Source organism: Hypanus sabinus, chromosome 20 (assembly GCF_030144855.1).
Source record: "Hypanus sabinus isolate sHypSab1 chromosome 20, sHypSab1.hap1, whole genome shotgun sequence".
NCBI lineage: Eukaryota > Metazoa > Chordata > Chondrichthyes > Myliobatiformes > Dasyatidae > Hypanus > Hypanus sabinus.
The window spans coordinates 962596-983518 of NC_082725.1; the positions used below are offsets into that span (position 1 = coordinate 962596).

Consider the following 20923-nt stretch of genomic DNA (forward strand, 5'->3'; position numbering starts at 1 on the left):
GTGTTCCCTTACACACACTTCAGTCACCTATCCTAACTTGTTTCCTAATAGAATATCTAATATTGCATCCCCTCTAATCGGTACCTCTATATATTGATTTAGAAAACTTTCTTGAACACATTTTACTAACTCTAACCTCTCTCGACCTTAACAGTATGGATGTCCCAATCAATACGTGGAAAATTAAAATCCCCTACCATCACAACTGTATGTTTCCTGCAGTTTTAGGGTATCTATGGAAGATAGATAGCACCATCATGTATACGGTGTCTGGAGTCTAACTATTTCTAGAAAGGTTCCCCTGTATCAAATAGTTAAAAATCAGACTATCCAAAAACAAATAAATGATCCTTCCTACCTCCCATTCAGGAGGCATTTTTAATATTCAGTAAAGTGTTGTACATTATAGCAGTTGGTCAATGCAGGGACTATATTGCAGGTCAAAACATAGACACCATTAACTAAAAAACAATTTAATTCATATAATCCTTTACAACTGTGAAGACAATTCTCACATCATACTTTCAATCCAGGGCAGAAATGCAATATTCCACTATTACCCAGTCAGATCAGTAGGCTCCAAACTTGAATCAAAGTATCTTCCAAAAACGACATTCTAACAATCCACTGTTTTGTACATTTTCAAGTTATTTTGTAAAATGTATATACTGATCTTTGAAAGGATTATAAAAAAACAGAACTTAGGACAGCTTTAAACAGTAAACACAATTGAATGACAAAGTCAAACAACATGACAAAACTACTGAATATTGGCATTTGCATGTTCAAAAAACAACCTGCAGCTGGTAATGAAAAGATTACCAACCATTAAATTCCAGCCAGAGTCTTTACATCAAGTTATGAACTTACATAAATCAGTTCCAGCAAGTAGCTTTTAGAATGGCTTTCCAAAGTAGTTATATAGCCACAGAAACTATCATGCACAACTACCAAAATCTTAACCCCACCCCACCCTCAAAAAAAAGTTGCTGTAACACGTAGATTAAAAATCTTTTAGACAGTTGTCCAGCAAGCAGTAGAGTCTGATCAGTAACGACCTGCAAAACAAATTTATACAACAATGAACCTTACAAATATACAACATGGTTAATAGTTATTGTAGCATAGAATGCACAAGTTTTGCAGGGTACTGAATATGAAATTTGTTAATTCTCACACTCTCAAGACAAGAGACCCTAGGTTAGAAAAGGACATTTTAAGGTACTAGCAACAAGCCAAGACTGATATCACAGGAAGGTCAGCTTTTTCAATCCCACCCTGATCATGGAAGGGTTAGTTCTAAACTATACTGTAGGATAAAATCAGTTTTAAAACTGGTACCTTGATTAACTGCAGTAAATATAATTACAAACAGCACATAAAGTATTAATTACCAATTAAAGGAAGTGATCAGTCGTGAGGTGATGCATTGTGCCTGTTATATGTGAAATCTCCTGGGGATCATAAACCTTCAAATACACAAAGGTATTTTGCTCAAATCTGGTGAGCTGGAGTGTAAGCTTTCGACATTATTATGCATCTGCAAATGAAAAAATTACCTACAAGCTACAATCTAGAACCTTTAGATTAAATGGAGTGAGTAAAATAGAAGCAGGTACAAGGATCTGGAACTAACGGAGACCATGGACTGTTGAGCAGCTGAAGTCTTGTATCAAGCAAGAATGGACAAAATTTCGAATTGCAAATCTACCACAATTAGTATCCTCAGATCCAAAAAAAGTGTTATTAAAAGGAAAGGTGATGTAACACAATGGTAAACGTGCCTCTGTCCCAACTTTTGTTGCAGCCATCGAATTCTAACTTTGTGTATATTTACAAAATACAATTAAGTTGGTTAGTAAAACTATTGAAAATCTTTTCTTTGTACTTTTGTCAGTTAAATAAAGGTTCACGTGAATTGACATACCACAGATTTTTGTTTTTACTGCATTTTGGAAAATATCCCAACTTTTCTGGAAATGGGGTTTGTACATTAGCATACAGGCATTTGAAGTTGAAGAGAGAATACAAATGAGACAAATTCTTGCAGCCTGCAGAGAATCAGCATACAAGAGGGAGACTGAAAACTTGGCTGAGTGGTGTAACCACCACCTCTCATTCAATGTCAATAACTCCAAAGAACTGATTGTAGACTTCAGCAGAGGAAACCAGAGGTCCATGAACCAGCAATCATCAGAAGATCAGAGGTGGAGAGAGTCAGTAACTGTAAATTCCTGGGTGGCACCATCTCAGAGGACCTGTCCTGGACCCATCATATAATTATTATTGCGAAGAAAGCACGACAGCGCCTCTACTTAAGATTCTGCATAGGTTCGGCATGTCATTGAAAATCCTGGCTAACTTCTATAGAAAGTGTGCTGACTGAATTATGTCCTGGTATGGAAACACTAATGCATTTGAGCAGAAAATCCTGCAAAAGATAGTGGATTCAGCCCAGTAAATCATGGTAAAACTCTCCCAACCATTGACCACATCTACATGAAATGTTGCATCAATCAGAGATCTTCACCAGCCAGGCCAGGCCCTTTCCTTGTTGCTTCCATTGGGTAGAAGGTACAGGTGCCTCAGGACTTGCACCACCAGGTTCAAGAACAGTTATACCTCTCAACCATAAGGCTCTTTAAAGGGAAGAGCTACACTCATTTAAGGACTCATATTATGCTCATTATTTATTGCTATTTATTTATATCTGGATTTGCAGTTCTTTCCCCCTTACAGTTAACAGTTCCCAGTGTTTACAGTTCAGTTAACTGTACTATAGATTTGCTAAGTATGTCTGCAGAAAAAGAATCTCTGAAACAGTACAGGACGTTGAAGGGCACTAATACAACTTTTATCCCATGAGGAATATATTTAGATTGGAGTTTGTTTGAGAAGGTTTTCTGGGTTCATTCCTTCTATCAGAACAGTGAAATTGGGATAAATATATGGAGCTCAGAACAATGAAAGCTAATCTTAATGCAAGATTCTCTTCACGAGGATACGTGCATTGAGGAGCAATTTCATAATAACAGACTGTCCAATTGCAACAAATACAACAGAACTTCCTAGACAGAGAACCAGAAAATGGGGTATAATTGTGACATTAATTAATAACAATATGATTTACTAAAATTTATCATGCCCAGCTTTTTAATTCAATTTGCGTAGGCACATATTAGACAAGTTAATTCAATTGTAGTACTTACGAGGTGAATAAGAACGAGACCTTGAGCGTGATCGGTATCCTCTGCTATAGTAAGGTGATGGAGATCGTCGTCTACTGTAATGAAATAAGGTTGAACTACCATAAGATTTTAATGTTGGTAGATACCCATTATACTTGTATGCTGAATTCTTACATGGTTATGTGAAAATTCTCATTAAAGAAGTGAATTAAATAATGAGCATTGCAACTTTGAGTAAAATAACTTCATTATTATCAATGCCCAAGCAAAAGGTGAGTATTCACTGTATGACCAGTTGATTAGTCATCTCCGGGACAGTCATGACGATTTTAAGGTGGTGTGAAGAAAGTAGAGAAATACCCCAATTGATTTTACACAAACTTTTACAATCTAGATGCCTGGATTATAAAAATATCCAATACAGTGGTTTCCTTTAAGCAATGCTGGTTTATTAGAGAACCCCATGTCCTTCAACAGCAAATTAAAAAGGAAAAGATGTTTAAGTAAACTTAGCATTCAACTCCTTTTATTTCGTAAGTAACAGACCCTTCTGGCCCAATGAACCTGCCCACCCAGTAACACCTTTGCAACCAATTACTAACCTGTAGGTCTTTGGAACAAGAGAGGAAACCAGAGCACCCAAAAAACTACAAAAAACTCCTATTGACATCTAGCGTGATTACCTACCCATAGCCCAGCTGTAGGAGACTCCATGGAATTTAAAAAATATACAATTGCTAAATTAACACATTAACCTCAGAAACAATAAGTTATAAGACAAGTTATTAACAAATTGTATTTGATGGCAACAAAATAATAAGCTGAATGAGAAGTTTGTACTTTTGACAGGATGCACAAGAAAAGTTGACTCGAGGTGGAAAAACAAGCTGAAGTAAGGGTGCCCTAACACAACAGTATTTGCAGAAAGTAAACTAGCATTTCACGTCAAATCCTTTACCAGAACTGGGGAAAATATTTTTTAAAAAAATAACTGAGATAAATACGGCAAGGGAAGGATGGATTTGATAAAATATTAAATTATAAAATACTTTACCTGTATCGATAATCATAATCCCGATCATCATATCGATCATATTTATCATAGCCTCGATCATAGTAAGAATCCCGGCGACGCCCTCCACCACCACCACCTCCACTGCTGCTAATAATGGGAATCAGAAAACTCTTAATTACAAAAAATCCACAATGGAACACAAGAATTTTAAAATCATTAAAGTCTTCTTCCTTACTGAGTTGGCCTTCCCATATAGATTCCAGGAGTAGGAGTGTGGGGCCTCTTTGTAATAGAATAATCTACACGAATCCGCCTACCATCCAATTCCATCCCATTAGCACGTTCCATTGCCTGCAGAGTTAACAGAAAACAAAATTACAAGTCCCAGTGATAAAACCTTCTCAGCATTGCAATGAATACTTGAATTAGAATATGACATGTATGAAAATGCAGTGGAAAATATTTTCGAAAGGTTTGCATGTCACCCATACAATTTCAAAACATCAGTACAAGGTAGAACAAGGGAAAAGCAATAATAGAATGCACAATACAGTGTAACAGAGTAAGTGCAGTGCAGGTGGATATTAAGGTGCTAATATCATGGAGACAGATTACCATAGAATTCATCTTTAATGTAAAGGAGGTCTGTTCAAGTGGGACAAAAGCTGTGCTTGAGCCTGGTTGTACACACTTTCAAGCTTTTGTACCTCCTGCCTGATGAGAGGGAGAAGAGAGAATGCCCGGAGTGGGAGGGATGCTTTACTGAAGCTGCTGAAAAGTATCGCTGGTAGGGCCACATCTAACTGCCTCAAAAGGCAGCAGTGCTTTTGTCCCCCTTTGTGCTGCAGGGTATATTCCGGTATTACTAATCAATGATCAAGGGAAAGCTATTATATTTTGAATGATGATCAATAAAACAGTTGATTCAGATGTAATTGTACAGAATTCACAACACTTTATTATCAACTTTCTTAAAAGTGTGACAATATAAGTAACTATTAACACCCTGATTACCTCTTTAGCATCCTCGAGCCTTTCAAAATAAACAAAGGCAAATCCTCTTGAACGACCAGTCCGCTGATCATAGACGACATTGACACCTGCCAAAGGCCCATAGCGAGAAAACACTTCACGAAGATCCCGCTCAGTTGTGTACAAACTGAGCCCAAAAACACCGAGGCAGGTGTTTGGGTCTGGATTAGCCTGGAAAATTAATATTAGAAATATGTAAAACTACACCACAGGAACTATCTTTGAAGTCAATTCCCCAAGGATGAAAGTACTCAGTAGGTCTGTAACAAGGTCACAAGACCAAACTTAAGTCAGTTTCGGCTTGTAGTAAAAGGTACAGTACAAACTGCAGCCTCCATTTTCCAAGAGTGTTTGTGGCATCACACAACCTCACTTTAGCCCTTCAAGGATACTGCAAGAAACCGTCCACTTTTTTTCCCCCCTCAATCTCCAATTTCAAAGAAAGGTGGTCTTCTGTCTCTGGTTTATTGAAGTCAAAGTCTATCAACTCCATGTCAAAAAAATTAATTGAGTTGAGTTTACAGGTTCATCTAGTAATAGTTGCAGTATTGATTATGACTGGAACTAATGCAGCAATGAAGATTTAGTGAGAACCTGCAGTGCTTACCTGGTTAGACCTACATAACGAAGTCTGAAAGCAACTGCTCTTTAGAATGGCCTAGAAAGCCACTCAGATGTATCAAAACAATCTTAAAAATTATTTCTGATCTTTAATTAGAACCACTTTATAAAAGCTAAGCCACTACAGAGAATTGGATAAGCAGGATTGGATAATGTCCAGTGTTCTAGTATTTGTAATTATCTTATCAGACCAGTGTATTTGAAGAATACATTTAAAATCTAAAAACAAGTGAAAAACAGTAACATAATTACACCTGTGTATTATTAACTACTGGCTTTCAAATGCCAAGGAATCACAAAAATAAATTAGCATAGAGATAAAGGCAGCAACTGCACACCAGAATGAAGAGCAGCAGGCCTCCATAACATCAGTCTACACCCCTGAGACAAGGCTCCACACAATTGGCTAGTGTCTCCTGATGTGCAACTATCATTTTGTACATCAGAAGACAATAACCTATAGGATTTCAATCTGCAATACAGACAGCCAGGACGTAATGAAACTAAGCAGTACCTCAGCCTCAAAATGCATCAAAACCATCTAATCAAAGTACAAACACAAGACTGCTTACCACCATTTCTCCTTTAATGACAGGAACCTCACTGCTGCCAGTGCATTGAAGGAAGACTAAACTTGAGATATGCACTAGGTTTATATTCTGATAACTCACTTCCCTCACTAAATTGTCTAGTTCAAAGGATTTGATTGTGTTCTAAGTTTCCTAGTAGCCACCAATTATCAGGCCTGATTCAATACACCATGAAGATTTTTCTTATTACAACATAACCTTACAATGTAGATAATTAGATAATCAGTACCTGCATTTTAAATTTAAAGATTTTTTTATTGAAAAAAATTCAACCACCTCTGCAGTTTTGACCAGGAACCAAACACATTAGATACACTTACATGCAGAGGCACACAGTAAACCATTAGCATTCACATTACCAAAACATCGGACATTCAAGACCTTCCATGTGCTCCTTCAATAAAGAAATCATCCTTCTACTCAATGTACATATACAATGAACCATCCAAAGATTAAACTGGACTTCGTTTTACACATCCACACAACTGATCTGGAACCAGTATTACAAATTAAAAATCTCCGAAGTTTCTTCTGTAGTTCCAAACCATGTCAAGCCCCCAGGTTTTGTAACATCTCTAGATGCAGCACACCAAATACTGGGCAGGCAGCTGTACATCACATCAAATATTTTAGTATTATGACATCAGTAAAAGTGCTATCACAAAATGTCTACAACTTCAATTGAGATTTTTAACATTAACATGGATGCCAAATAACTGAACAGATTTTCTCCGTGTTGTTGCTTAATGGTTAATCCTGTAACAATCAGCAATCCACATGACCTCAGTTCATGTTGATATTCTTTCAGTTCAAATCAGCAGACAATAACATTCCCCTGTATTATTGTTCAATGTTCACTGTCCACTTTATAACTAGCTCCAGTTTACTTCCTATAAAACACCACAAATCACTTAACTATACAATACTTGGGGGTAAAGCAGAAGATGTGAGAACATGGGTGGATGTGAAGTGCAAACTCAATTTACACTGGATAGTGGGATAGTGATTGTACTGGGTAAATGAATGTAAGCAGAATGCAAGGCAGCTTCGCTGGCATTTAATTAGTCAGGAAAAAAAATTATTCATAGGTGGTTGAAGGAAACAAAATGATATGGTGAACTGCAGTAGTAATATTGTATACAGATGAGAGAGTTCTCCTGCTTTGGTTCACAGCCATGATTGGTTATATACTGACTTAAACGCCAGTTATTTTTAAAAGGCTTAACACCATGTCACTCTGCACCCCATAAACTCATTCTTGACCTCTGGCTGAGATCTTCAAGCCAAAATTATGCTCCCATGATTAACCTTATTCAATCAAACATGTTGTTATAAAGAGACTGAATGCACAACACACCCATTAGATATCTGGAAACAATCAATTTGTTTGAAAGTAAGTTTTTAATTTACGTTTTGAGAACCGAGTTTGCCTTCTTTCTTCCCATATGCTGCTCGCCTCCAGGAATCATCCTTCATCTGGGATGACGGGGCAGTCCTGGCAGCGGACTTCTCCACATCTACTATCAATGCTCCTCCGTGTTTCGCCGACACATGGCCCGTCTGTAGGACAAGATGGACGGGATGAGTTTTCCCCCTCCCATAAAGGTGGAGTGCTCCACTATCAGGTGGCATACTGCCCATCAACTCAGACAAGACTGACAAAACTCTTCACAACAGTGGCGGGAGAATCAGATTCTCAAACAGCTCATGAAAAAAAAATCTAAAACCAGAGGGTTGTGAAGACAATGTCAACAGTAGCCAAGCCAGTAGTCCAAAAATTTCCCAAAAATCCCAGCACAAGAAAAAAAAGCATTAATAACTCACTTTTCAGGACTAGATTTCACAGCATTAATGCTGAAGTCTCAGAACTTCATACATCCTAACAAAATTATCTCAATTTAAATTCTACAAATACACACAATTTCTTGCTCAAATGGCCACTCACTTGTGTGAATCATCACTAAAGTCACAAGAGCTAGCATAGAGTTCCAAACTGAAACCACTGCTCAAGGAAAAAAAAGCACACTTCAGCTGATCACACCAGTATTCAAAAAAGTATTTGCTTCATTAAAGCATCTGAATGAGGTGTGGGGGGGGGGGGGGGGGTCAGTTATTGCCAGGTATTCTTTCATTCCCCTGAAAAAGAAAAAGTCAGCCACATAAAACCAATGCACTGCTGAGGGAATGCATCAATCACCCCTTCTCAATGCGATTGCTTGTACTGCAGTACAATAACCTACTCTACTTCCTGCATGGCGCCTTCGGCTAGACATTGGTGAATGACTGCGGCTCCTTCTCCGTGACCGATACTCAGGCGTGTAAGATCTGCTGCGGGACCGCCTTCGGTGTGAATGGGATCGTGATCGGGAGCGTGAATACCTGCGGTGTGAATGTCTCCGCGAGTGTGATCTGGTAAAAAGACAAATACATTTCTATTATGTTCACACATCAGCTGATCTTTTAAAAGACAAACATATTTAAATAATTAAAAGCAACAACTTTTAACTTTCATCGTCAGTCAATAAATGCACCAATAACAAATTCTAGCAAGAAATTCCAGTGAACACATGGAGGTATTCACCACTGGCCCAAAATGATTTAAATTATGATTATAATTTAAATTTTTATTATATTTACTTCGATTTGTACTTCAGGGAGCGCGAAGTGCAGAAGCAACTATCACTGTGATGATTGTACACTCTAGTATCAATTGCTTGGTGACAATAAAGTATTTGTATTTGTAAATGATAATAGGCACTCGTGGATTAACTTCTGCATTCTATTCTATTGCAATGGAACTTTTCAAGTTAGTGTAGGCCAAGTATCTGCAAATCAATAATGCACATTTTTCAGTAAAGTATAATCGTGAGCTGTGCCTTTAACATAAATAACTAAAGTAATTAAGACATTGAAAGTTCACCTAATTAATGCACTGATCAGGCAACGTTGCAGCAATTACCACCTAAAAGTACCTAACAGGGCAAGCTTGCAGTAGTCTAGCCACCCACCCATTGTTCAGAGGAGAACATTCCCTCAGCTAACTTGTACGAAAATTTAGTTTATTACATTTTCTAGTTAAAATAAAATTAAAGAGAAACACGATATGGAAGCCAAGCCACCTACCCTGTTTCTGTAAACACTGAAATAGAAAAATCTTCCCAACCTCATGGTTTAGATGACTCTTCCCAACAATGCATGACAAGAACAGATATTTGAAAATGCATCATCTAGTTTCTACCACAGTAAGATAAAATAAAGTACAGTGATAAATTTCAGAACAAATGTTTGCTGAATACTATCCATGTTTCTTTATTTTCTACTCTGCTTCATAAAATAACTTGCATCAAAAACATTATTCCTTTAATCTCCATCTCAGGGGATATCTTTGGAATCAGTAACTATCACAAACCCTTAAGACACTCAACTGTTGACTATATCTCACCTATTTTCAGTAACTTCTTCAGCTCCATGGTATGTGCTATTCATGACATTTCCCTCAATTGTGTGATCCATGCATCAAAATCAAAACTATAGCAAGCGAAGCAACAATTCATTTCCATTGGTCCAAGAACTGAATGCAGATTTAGCAACCCGCTTTGTAGAACACCCAGTTTAGTCTGCAAAGGTGACCTAATGCTTCCATTTGCCAGTCACTCATTTCTCAACTCACTAACCTGGAACTTGGACTGTTATGCGTCCTTACATTTAGGCAAGCTTCAGCTCAACATCCAATTCAATAATTTCAGATAACCAACCTTTCCAGTTTGTGTTGTGCCTCACATGCATTCTACACTTGATTTTAATTTCCAAATTCCAGCAATTGTTTTGTTCACTGCAGTTACAAGAATTGAGGCTTGGAGATGCCAGAAATGGCTCAAGAGTGAAAATGATACTATTTCACTACTTCACTTTAAGAACTACAAAGAATTTTAGAGTTTGATAATTTTACAACTACAATCATCTTAAATGTTACAATGAAAGTGAAGATTTGGAGGATGCAATTGGCAAAAGCACTGTATGAATACAGTCCATTATCTACACAATGTCTGTGTTGATTTTGTTCATTTAGTCAAGATGGCAGAGTTTACTGGACGAACTCCTCCATCAATAACCATTAGAAACTATCCAGTTTTATAGTATCGTAGTAGTATTGGTAGTGTTCTAATTTGTTCTGTATTTCATTTAAATACATAATTTATTACTCAGCCTTTTTGACTATTTCCATGAAACTGACTAATTGGGACAGCTGCTTAATTGGGCCAAAATGTACTGGCTTCCATGTCCCAATTAACCAAGATTCACTGTAATACTCGTTATTAGCATACACACAACAATCAGCAATACTTACAGCACTCTTCATATGTGCACTCAAGCACTTTAAAGGACATGTATCAATCACTTACACCTGCTAAATACATACCTAGATTTAGATCTTGATCGCGAGCGAGATTCTGAACGCTTTGAGGCTCTCGATGGACTGCGAGATGCAGAGCGACTTTCAGATTTTGCACGACCAGCACTTCCACTTGGAGATTTTGATGGTGAGCGGGAGTCCTGGTATGACAGAACAAAGTTATTTATTGTACAACAATTATTATGAAACTTTTAAACCTCATAGCGAACAGTTATAATTCAGTTATTGTCGCAGGTAGTAGCAGAGGGGCAAAAAGGTATCCTTCACTACTGTCATTTTGGCCCCTGATAAAGCACAGAAGACTTCAACCCATAGTAAGTATTGCACATTCCTAAAGAATACACATTCCCTACAAATATACCTAATCACCAACATTCTATGAAACTTTCTTAAATAATCATGCATTTTATGCTAAAACTTGAGCATACAGACACGTGAACATAAACCATACTTTACTTAACCTAGGACACATTCAATCTTCCAGATTCTTTTAATTTTCCAGATTCTTAATTTTCCAGATTCTTTTAATTTTAGTTCACTCTTGCTTTCTATTTTCTTCATTTCTTCATTTTCAGAGTTTTCATACTCCGTGTATTCTTCCCAATTCAAACAATTCATTAATGCCTTATAAATGCAAGCTCTTCTATCTGACCAATCTTCTGTTCATTTCCCATTCAATTTTTTTCTGATTTCTCAAATTTTTCTGATCTGCAATACTTGTGATTAGCCTTCTGTTATCTTGATTATTCTTCCACATTCTTGGAAAATACTCTTCCATTTCTTCAATATTAACCTTAATGAAAAAAGAACATTCAGTAGGATGAAGCACGGGATTACAATCTGCTGGATTTGTACTATAGCCTATCATCTTTCTAACTAAACTCCAGCAGGTGTAATAATTCCATTACTTTTAATTTTTTAAAATCCTTTCATAAAATTTCTTCAATAAATATGTACTCCTTGATGTGTGTTTAACTTTTTAAAATCTGTTACGATGAGGAGTATTGGATTAAAATCAGGAAACTGCCTCGAGTTTGGTGCTCTCTCCCTCTTCCTTAATCAATAGGCAAAAGGTCTATGTCAAAAAATCTAAATTGTCTTGGACAGAAAGTATTTCAAAGCATTTTCTGGACATCAGTTAATACTGATCAACACTGAATATTTGTGCCTTGAAATTATAATATTTTAATTGCCCAAGAACATGGCAACAGTTCTTTGACCCTTAATTAGCAAGCAAATTTATTCCCCTTACCAAACAGCTGTTTAAATAATTACACCACTGGAAGACAAACTTCAGTCCATGCTAAATCCCAATACATTTCTGTCCCTTAGATAAATGCAGAGTTTGAAAATTTAATCTAGCCTTGCAACTCAAGATGAATTAGTTGAACTCGAGCTCCCCCGCCACTAATTTCTGAAATAGTAACTGGAATGATCTGAAATAGAGACAGGAAAAATATGTTTTCCAAAGTCTGCTTATATAAATCATACAACGGGTAATACTTGTCTCCTGTATATCTTTATTGTTAAATGTGCTTTGTTAAATATTACTAAGTATATCAAGAAAAATGTTTAAATGTGATGCGGCAAAGTGAGCTAATGCTACTCTGAAAGATGAAGTTCAGTTCATATGTCAAGCTTTGACAACAGCATGACAGAATTCCTCTCCAGCTAACCTTTGCACCTACAAGGCTAGTGATACAATAGTACTAAGGACTATTGGGTAGACAGTTCAGCTAGATATTGGATAAAAACTTCTATTACACTACCTTGATACTTGTCAGAAATAATAACAATGCAGCCTGTCAACCCCCTACATTCTTTCTTATAAATAAAATTTTAAAAGGCTTTCACTTCATTTGATTTGAACCTGAAATGACACCAATCACTTAAATCTCAGCTAAATATCACATATAGGCATCGATAAGAACCGTTTTAAATCATTTACATTAAGAGCTACTTAATGTATTCAAAACATAGCCTGACGTAAGCTTTGTATAAGTTGGAAATTCACGATTTTCACTCTCAATTCTGATAACACTTAGATCATTTATCTCACATTTGAAATATAAAAAAATCAAAATCCATTAGCTTGCTGTTTACTTCCAATCCCCTTTGAAGGCAAACAAATCTAATGCTAAGGGCAGCAGGAAGTCAGACCATACAATCACAAGTAAACAATAAATGAAATATTCAGGGTGATGTGATTTGAGGCTATTGAAAGAGTGATGAGATACTGTGAACTGGAGGATGAGGGATGTACTCATTTTTAATCTATGTAGCTATTCACACCTCTGGTTATTCTGTAACAGATTTGGGAATTAAGACACAAATCCTAAAATGTCTTAATAGAGCCTTTCATAAAATGGACAGTGGTTTCATAATGACCTCAAAGATATCTATTTAAACTATTAAAGGATCAAAAGCACAGATATACATGCCTTTTAATGCTAATTTTTCATTCCTTACTGATGTTCTCCAAGATGCTCTGCTAAGCACTCAACACCAATATAACAATTGGCCTAGCCAGCCACTTTGGTGCTTTACCTACAATTGCCTTAAAATAAACTCTGGTCATGTTCATTACCTCTACATTTGTCTATCAAGCTATCTTACATATTAAAAAATGTCCAAGGCATTGATGGAAATTTTTCATATTTCATTTTAAACCCAGAAGCTCCAAAATTCCCACATAAGAGATTTGAATTTGCTCTTGGTAACTGCAATATGTAGGAGATAAATAAATCACAAAATGTCTTAACAGAATCTGTCACATAGCATAAAATTTTCCATCTGTAACTAATCTCAAAATAAATCATAAGCTAAAAACAAGAGAACATTACTCACCTTTTAGAAGCTTCTTTTTGTAAAAGCCTTACTCAGAACCTTAGTATATGCCAGTTCCTGACCAAAACAGAAAAAGCATTTCCCTTCCCAGCATACCTTTAGTGAAATGCAAAATAATGGCCAAATAGTTACCCACTTGGTCAATGAGAGTAGTTTCAAATGATGAAATAGGTAACTATTTGATTATTTCTCAAATACAAGTATCTGTTGACTAAGCAATGACACCAGCATAAAAGATTCTAGTTATATTAGTCCTGCAAGCTAGGGGAAAACAAAAGTATTTCAAAGATATAACCTTATACAAGTAGAGGGCTTTTCTATTCCATTGCATGCATTACTGAATACAATGCTGACCTTCAGTGCTGATCTAAAATGTGAAGAAATGGCCTCTCCATATGGGAGAAAGGAATTTACCAACTACTATCACACCTTGTTTCAGGCACTCCCTATTCTGTTTTACAACCAATATTTTAATTATGGACATGTATGCTGAAAGAATTTTTCCAGATTTAAGTACCCTTAGAAGGGAGCTACTGATCCTCTCTGGCATACTATTCAGCTGGAGCAGGGGCTCCCAACCTGAGATCCACAGACCCTGTGGTTAATGGTAGAGGTTCATGGCTTAAAAAAGGTTGGAAACCCCTGACCCAGGGAATTATTTCAGAAAAACTTGAACAGAAATTGATTTATCCCCGCCATTTTGTAAGTGCAGCAAAAGTTCACAGCTGCACTCCTTCAAAGATTTTCAAACAGCTGGAAGGATAAATAGAACCTTCTCCCATATTGAATATTTCAATATTCAAAAGAACCATCAACAAATCTAAGATTACAAAGGAGAAACTCAGAAGGTCAGGCTGCTTCTATGAAAATGAATAAACTGTCAATATTTCAAGCTGAGATGCTTACTTGGGACTGAAAAAAGGGAGAGAAGCCAGAATAAAAAAGTGGGGTGAGGGTAAGGAGGCTAACTGGAAGGTGCTAAGTGAAGCCAAGTAGCTTCAAAAGGTAAAGGCTGGATATGAAAGAATCTGATAGGAGAGAAGAGTGGACTATAAGAGAAAAAGAAGGATGGGCTCTTGGGCAAATAATGGACAGGTGAAAAGTAAAAGGTCTTAATGGGGATAAAAAAGGTGGGGAGATTTGTTTTCTGAAAGGAGAAATCAATATTCATGCAACCAGGTTGGAGATGGAAGAGAGAAGGTGTTTCCTCCATCCGGAGGGTGGCCTCATCTTGGCACAAGAGGCAGCTGCGGTACAGGAATGGGAATTGGAATTAAAATGGTTGGCTTTTGCCAGATGGAGCAGAGGCACTTGATGAAGTATCCCCCAATGTACAACAAGTCTCACCAGTGTAAAAGAGGCCACTAGTGAGCGTTGGACACAACAGATGACCCCAGCAGATTCACAAGTTGCCTCAGCTGGAAGGAATGTTTGGTGCCTTGAATGGAAGTGAGGGAAGAGATGAATGGGCAAGTGTAGCACTTAGGCCACTTGCAGGGATAAACACACAAGAGAATCACAGAGAAATGATCTCTGCAGAAAGCAAGGTGTGTGGGGAGGGGAGTTGGAGGTAAAGATATGTTTGGTGGTAGGATCCCTTTGGAGTTGTCATAAGTTGCAGAGGATGATGCGTTATATGTGGAAGCTCAAGAGGCTGGTAACTCTATCACCGCTCAGGTGGGTGGGAAGATGCAAGGAAGGGAAACCCCGTTCTTTAAAGGAGGACATCTCTGATGTCTGGAAAGGAAAGCTACACCCTGGGAACGGAGTTGATTAAACTGATGAGCTCAGCATGGGTCATGAAGCAGCACCATTGTAGTTGTCAATGTAGCAGAAGAGTTGGGGAGTATACTGGGAAAGGCTCTGAACATGACAGTTGTACATGAACAAAGAGGCAGGGACAGTTGGGGCCCAAGCAGATGCTCATGGCTACCCTTAAGTCTGGAGAAAGTGGGAGGAGCCAAAGGAAAAATTGTTGAGGGTGAGGACCAATTCTGTCAGAAGAGAGTGGTGTGGAGGGAAATAGGACGACTCTTTTCTTAAAAAAGCGGTGAGGTTTGAGACCTTCTTGATAGGGGAGAGAAGTGCATAAGGACTGAACATCCATGGTGAAAATGAACTAATCAGAGCCAGGGAATTGAAAAATCGTGAGGTTGAATGCACAAGCAACGTCATGGATATAGGGAGGAAGGGACAGAACCAAGGGAGATAGAACAGAACTGAGGTAGGAGAACATGAGTTCAGTGGGGCAGGAGCAGGCAGAGACAACAGGCCTACCCAGTCAAGGTTGTGAAAATTACATGGTGACATTCACTTGAATATCCCAAGCCAACTTTTCTCTGCTTCTACCATGCATCTAAAAATATGGACAACTAACTGATCTGATTCAAAGGAAAAGCGGTGATTTCACTGATTCATGAGCAAATTTCAGTTATTAGGGATGGATGTATCCTCAACTTTCTTAACCTTCTACTGTCCCTAAATTGTGAGATTTCTTGTCCAGCACTAGAAAACAGGAATTGAGAAATATAATACTCGCCTGTTCCTATCACAATCCTCATTTGGACGCCACTGAAATCATCCCTTTCTGGCAATTATCCAAAATCAAAGCATTCAAACTATTGAACACTAGCTCAGTGCTTGCCTCAGCCCATTTACTGCCTAATGCTTCATAGATACTCGTTGACATTAACATTGCCTGCAACTGTCACATCCTATTATTTGAAAAGCTCTGCAGTTCTAAATCACAAGTTCTGCTCAACAATCATATTAAATATTATCCTACAATAAGGTACCATTTCCAAACTGCCATAATCATGACTCTCACTGCTGAGATCTGTATGCGGGTAGCTGCACTCATCCCAACTTTAAAATGGCTCCATTAGTTGTGGCCATGCCTTCATCCACCAGGGCTCAAGCGGTGAAAATACAAAATCTTACCCCACCCCCTGAAATTGGTCTTCTGCCCTAATATCATTATCTGACTTAATTACGTTTAAATGTGCTTCTGTGAAGAAACAAGGCAAATGTTATTTAAAAATTGATCTATAAACTATTACACCCGAAAGGGCAAATGGAAACAATCCATGTATTACAATGCTTTCTTATTAATCACATTACACTAACAGATCAAACATTAATCAGAAATATTGAATAAATATTAAATTAATTTTTGCATTAGACACAACCTACAATTCCTGTACTGCTCCAATTCTACATTCACAATTCAGAATGTGCTGAGTGGACTCTTGCTTAACTTTTATCAGTTGATAAGAAAATGAAATACACTTAGATGTTCCCGTAGAACTAAAAGATAAACTCTTTGAAGGACATAGAAGAAATGGGAAAACAATCTTGCACTCTCAAATTTATCCCAAAGACAGCAATTAATTTCATTTCAAATTAATTTTATTTCTCTCAATGAGAATGCTTTCAACATAAATGTAGGTGTAATCTCAAAGATGCACACTGTAGTCAAGAGCTATTAATTACAATTGAAGTTTTAACATTAACTGAAAATATGTATTTCAACACTGAAGTATACCTCCCTCACCACTGAATTCTGCTATAAAATACATGCAAAGTGGTGCTTCACATTCAAGTAGTACATCAATGGGCACCTGTCTATTCTTTGGAGCATAGAAGGTTGGGGGGGGACTTGATAGAGGTATTTAAAATTATCAGGGGGATAGATAGAGTTGACGTGGATCGGCTTTTTCCATTGAGAGTAGGGGAGATTCAAACAAGAGGACACGAGTTGGGGGCAAAAGTTTAGGCGTAACACGAGGGGGAATTTCTTTACTCAGAGAGTAAATGAGCTGTGTGTAATAAGCTTCCAGTATAAGTGGTAGAGGCAGGTTCGGTATTGTCATTTAAAGTAAAATTGGATAGGTATATGGACAGGAAAGGAATGGAGGGTTATGGGCTGAGTGCAGGTCAGTTGGACTAGGTGACAGTATGCGTTCGGCACGGACTAGAAGGGCCGAGATGGCCTGTTTCCGTGCTGTAAATGTTATATGGTTATATATGGTTTATGCCTGAACAAATTCTTTGAAGACTCAACTGCTTTCAATCATTTTCTCAGATCTATCCAGAAGACTCCAACCTTACTACCATAAAATACCTCAGCTCTGGAACCCACCCGTAGTTATAAAGTAGTGGCAATCCACACAAGCAGAAATAAACGTCAGTGTTACCATCCTAGGGGAAACCTATCAAATGGGATGTAATGAGATTTGTGCTCTAATGCTGGATTAAAACAAAATTTGATTTTCTTGTAGAAAGTCAATAGTAAGTACACCTTGTCTTCACAGAAGCAACTACAAACAATGAGAATTTAAATCCACAAGCAAGCCTCACTTTAAAAAAAAGCACAGATGACCCACTAAAAATTTTAATGTATATGGATTCTTTGTAAGTCATAGAAAAGTACAGCACAGAAACAGGCCCTTTTGGCCCATCTAGTTCCTACATAACCATCTAAACTGGTATTCTCATCCACCTGTACAAGAACCATGGTGCTCCATACAACTACTACGCATGAGATATTTCCACTGTGCTGAAATGGCACAACAATTCACGATTTTCCCCTTTTTTGCACTAGTTGCTTAATTTATATATAAAACTTGATTTTGATATGTCTTGCATTAAATTACTACGCTACTAAACGTCACTAGATTTCAAGAAATATAATCAAAGGACAATTAAAAGCTAGTAGTATTTACGCTGTAATACTTTTCTTCCCTGATAGCTCATACATTAAGTACCCTATTTCCTGCTCCGTCTACCAGAAAGTAGTCCATACTTTTACTTCTATCGTCAGTTAACATTAATCATCATGGAATCATAAGTATTAACTATGAGCAGGATAAGCAGGAAATATACCCACTCCCTCCACAAAAAAAATAAGTATTCTCAAAACCTTTTTGAGGCTAATTTTGAAATAAAGATGGTGCTTGAGTTGGTCTTCGAGAGGCTGAGAAAACGCGTGCTTCCTGCTTTGCTTCCGTGAACAGTAACTAGTTCAACGGGGGAATGTACGGACACGGGTCTCGGAGACCGGGCGCCACAAGGCCCGAGCTCTTTCGGGACGGGTTTGATGATCAAACCGCGCGTGGCGGAGAAGGGAAAGCAGCCGACACGATCAAAAAGGCCGGCGAAAATGGGGAGAGTGATCGGCGTAGACAAAAGACAGAGATGGCGGCTCGCTCTCCGCTTACCTTTTACCACGGACGGTCTCGGCCCTGTTCCCAGGCCAGCCGCTCAGGCACTCCTCCTACCCGCCCGCCCGCCCAACCGTCGAGGGAGCTCTGGGCCACCGTCTCCCCTCCCTCGAGGCCTGTGACCTCATTCAGGCAAAGCCCCAGCCGGACTCTGTCTCAATACCATTTCTCCATTTTGTTTCAGAAACAGTTACACAAACCCCCCCCCACCCCCACCCCCGGTTTCGTTCCGTTTATTCCCTCCCCGGTTCGCTCCACTCACCCTCCCTTCGTAGGCTGCCTCGTCGATATCGCTCATCGTTGCTGGTGAGAATTATGAAAATAGGTGTGTGCGTATGTGCTAGATATATCTATAATGTTGGCTGGCGATGTGATCCGCTGCGACTCCTCGACCGCGATCCCCTTCAATATGGCGGTGGCGTCCTCCTCTCCCCGTCGAGCCCGCCTGTGTGACGTCACCGAGTAACCGCCTGTCTCCATGGGAGCCCGCGCACAACGGTTTCGGATTTTCTTAATCTTACCATTTTCCCGTAAATTCAATATTCGCTGAAGACTACATAGAAAAACAGAATCAATGAATTGATGTATAAAAATTTATTTTTATTTTTTTAACTTTGCTAACCATCTCTTCCTCCATGCCATGGAGATGACGTAAGAGACGCGCGTGGCGCTTTTTCGATGGCGCCTGCCGGTCGTGGTGGTGTGATAAAGAATTCAGTCTTCCTTCCTTTCTCATCTACCGTACCTGCTGAGTTCCTCCAGATCCTTAGCACCTGCACTCTTTTTTTCTGTCTCAATTTTAGAGCTACCCCACTTTCCTCAATCAAGCTGGCCTGGAAATCGAAAATTAAAATTTTACAGACTGTGTCCTGTTGGTTTTCATGAAATTCCTATTTCACCAACCCTGCTATTCTCCATGAAATACATTTTCCTAGTTCGTCAGTCATTGTTTACAAGCTTCAGCCTAGATTTCCTCGTGGATCCTCAGGAGGATATATTTCTCACACGTGAAGTATTTTTTTACTCCTATGACACAGATTTAATTCTCATTCTGAATTCTGGAAAATGTACCACCCTCAAATATCACTATTTCTCCTGCTAGGGCGCAATGCATCTTATTCTTAGAACGTTATAATGTTAAGATTTGTAACATGTTCTTTATATTCATGTGTGCACAGAGGTGCTGAGTAGAGTCAAAGGGTTTTGGAGAGGCTAAGCAACTTTAAAAACCTAGATGTTATTCCTGAGGACCTGTCCTGGGCCCAGTATATAAGTGCAATACAAAGAGAAGATGGCAGCACCTCTACTCTTGTAGAAGTCTAGGAACATTTAGCATGACATCGAAAACTTTGAAAAGCTATAGATGTGTAGTGGAGATGATATTGAATATTTCACAGCCTGGTATGGAAACACCAATGCCCCTGAATGGAAATTTCAACAAAAAGTGGTGGAGTCAGCCCAGTCCATCGTGGGTGGGTAAAGCCCTCCCCATCATTGAGCACATCTACATGTAACACTGTTGAAGGAAAGCTGCATCCATCATCAGGGATCCCCACTACTCATATCATACTCTTTTCATGCTCATACCAGCAAGTTCAAGAACAGAACCCCTCAACCACCAGGCTCTTGGACCAGAGGTCATAACTTCACTTGCCCCATTACTGAACAGTTCCTACAACCAATGGAGTCGCTTTTAAGGATTATTCCTCCCATGTTCTCAATATTTATTGCTCTTTTTTGTATTTGCACATTTTGTTGTTTTTTTTCCTGATTGGTTGATTGATTGCCCTGCTGGTACAGTCTTTTATTGACTCTATTATTGTTATTGGATTTATTGAGTATGCCTGCAAGAAAATGAATTGCAGGGTTGTATATGATGACATATATGTACTTTGATAATAAATTTACTTTGAACGTGGGTGAAAGGAGCAAGCGCAAAAGTGGAAAAGGATTAGTGGTAGAATATAAAAAATAGGAGTAGGAGTAGGCCATCT

The 20923-nt window shown here is 38.3% G+C and overlaps 1 protein-coding gene across 4 annotated transcripts; it reads right to left on the minus strand.

Moving 5' to 3' along the window:
* Nucleotides 1-343: 343 nt before the first annotated feature.
* tra2a (transformer 2 alpha homolog) lies at nt 344-19379 on the minus strand. Of its 4 annotated transcripts, none has more exons than XM_059944933.1 (9): nt 19192-19379; nt 10867-11000; nt 8687-8855; nt 7857-8006; nt 5218-5406; nt 4439-4554; nt 4243-4347; nt 3210-3280; nt 344-1058 (listed from the first exon to the last, which is right to left on the minus strand). In XM_059944933.1, the coding sequence occupies exons 1-9, from the start codon at nt 19225-19227 to the stop codon at nt 1048-1050; spliced, it is 981 nt and encodes a 326-aa protein (XP_059800916.1). In that variant the 5' UTR covers nt 19228-19379; the 3' UTR covers nt 344-1047. The 4 variants fall into 4 exon arrangements, with proteins under 4 accessions (XP_059800916.1, XP_059800914.1, XP_059800915.1 ...); XM_059944931.1 differs by having other exon boundaries at nt 4243-4350; XM_059944932.1 differs by having other exon boundaries at nt 3210-3283; nt 19192-19378.
* Between the last annotated feature and the right edge of the window lie 1544 nt (nt 19380-20923).

Coding starts and splice junctions, on each gene's coding strand:
- tra2a (XM_059944930.1), bottom strand. CDS start 19,227: ATGAGCGATATCGACGAGGCAGCCTACGAAGGGAGG. Junction 11,001..19,191: donor AGGCAGCCTACGAAGGGAGG/GTGAGTGGAGCG, acceptor CTGTCATACCAG/GACTCCCGCTCACCATCAAA. Junction 5,407..7,856: donor GCAAACTCGGTTCTCAAAAC/GTAAATTAAAAA, acceptor TTAATTTTCCAG/GCTAATCCAGACCCAAACAC.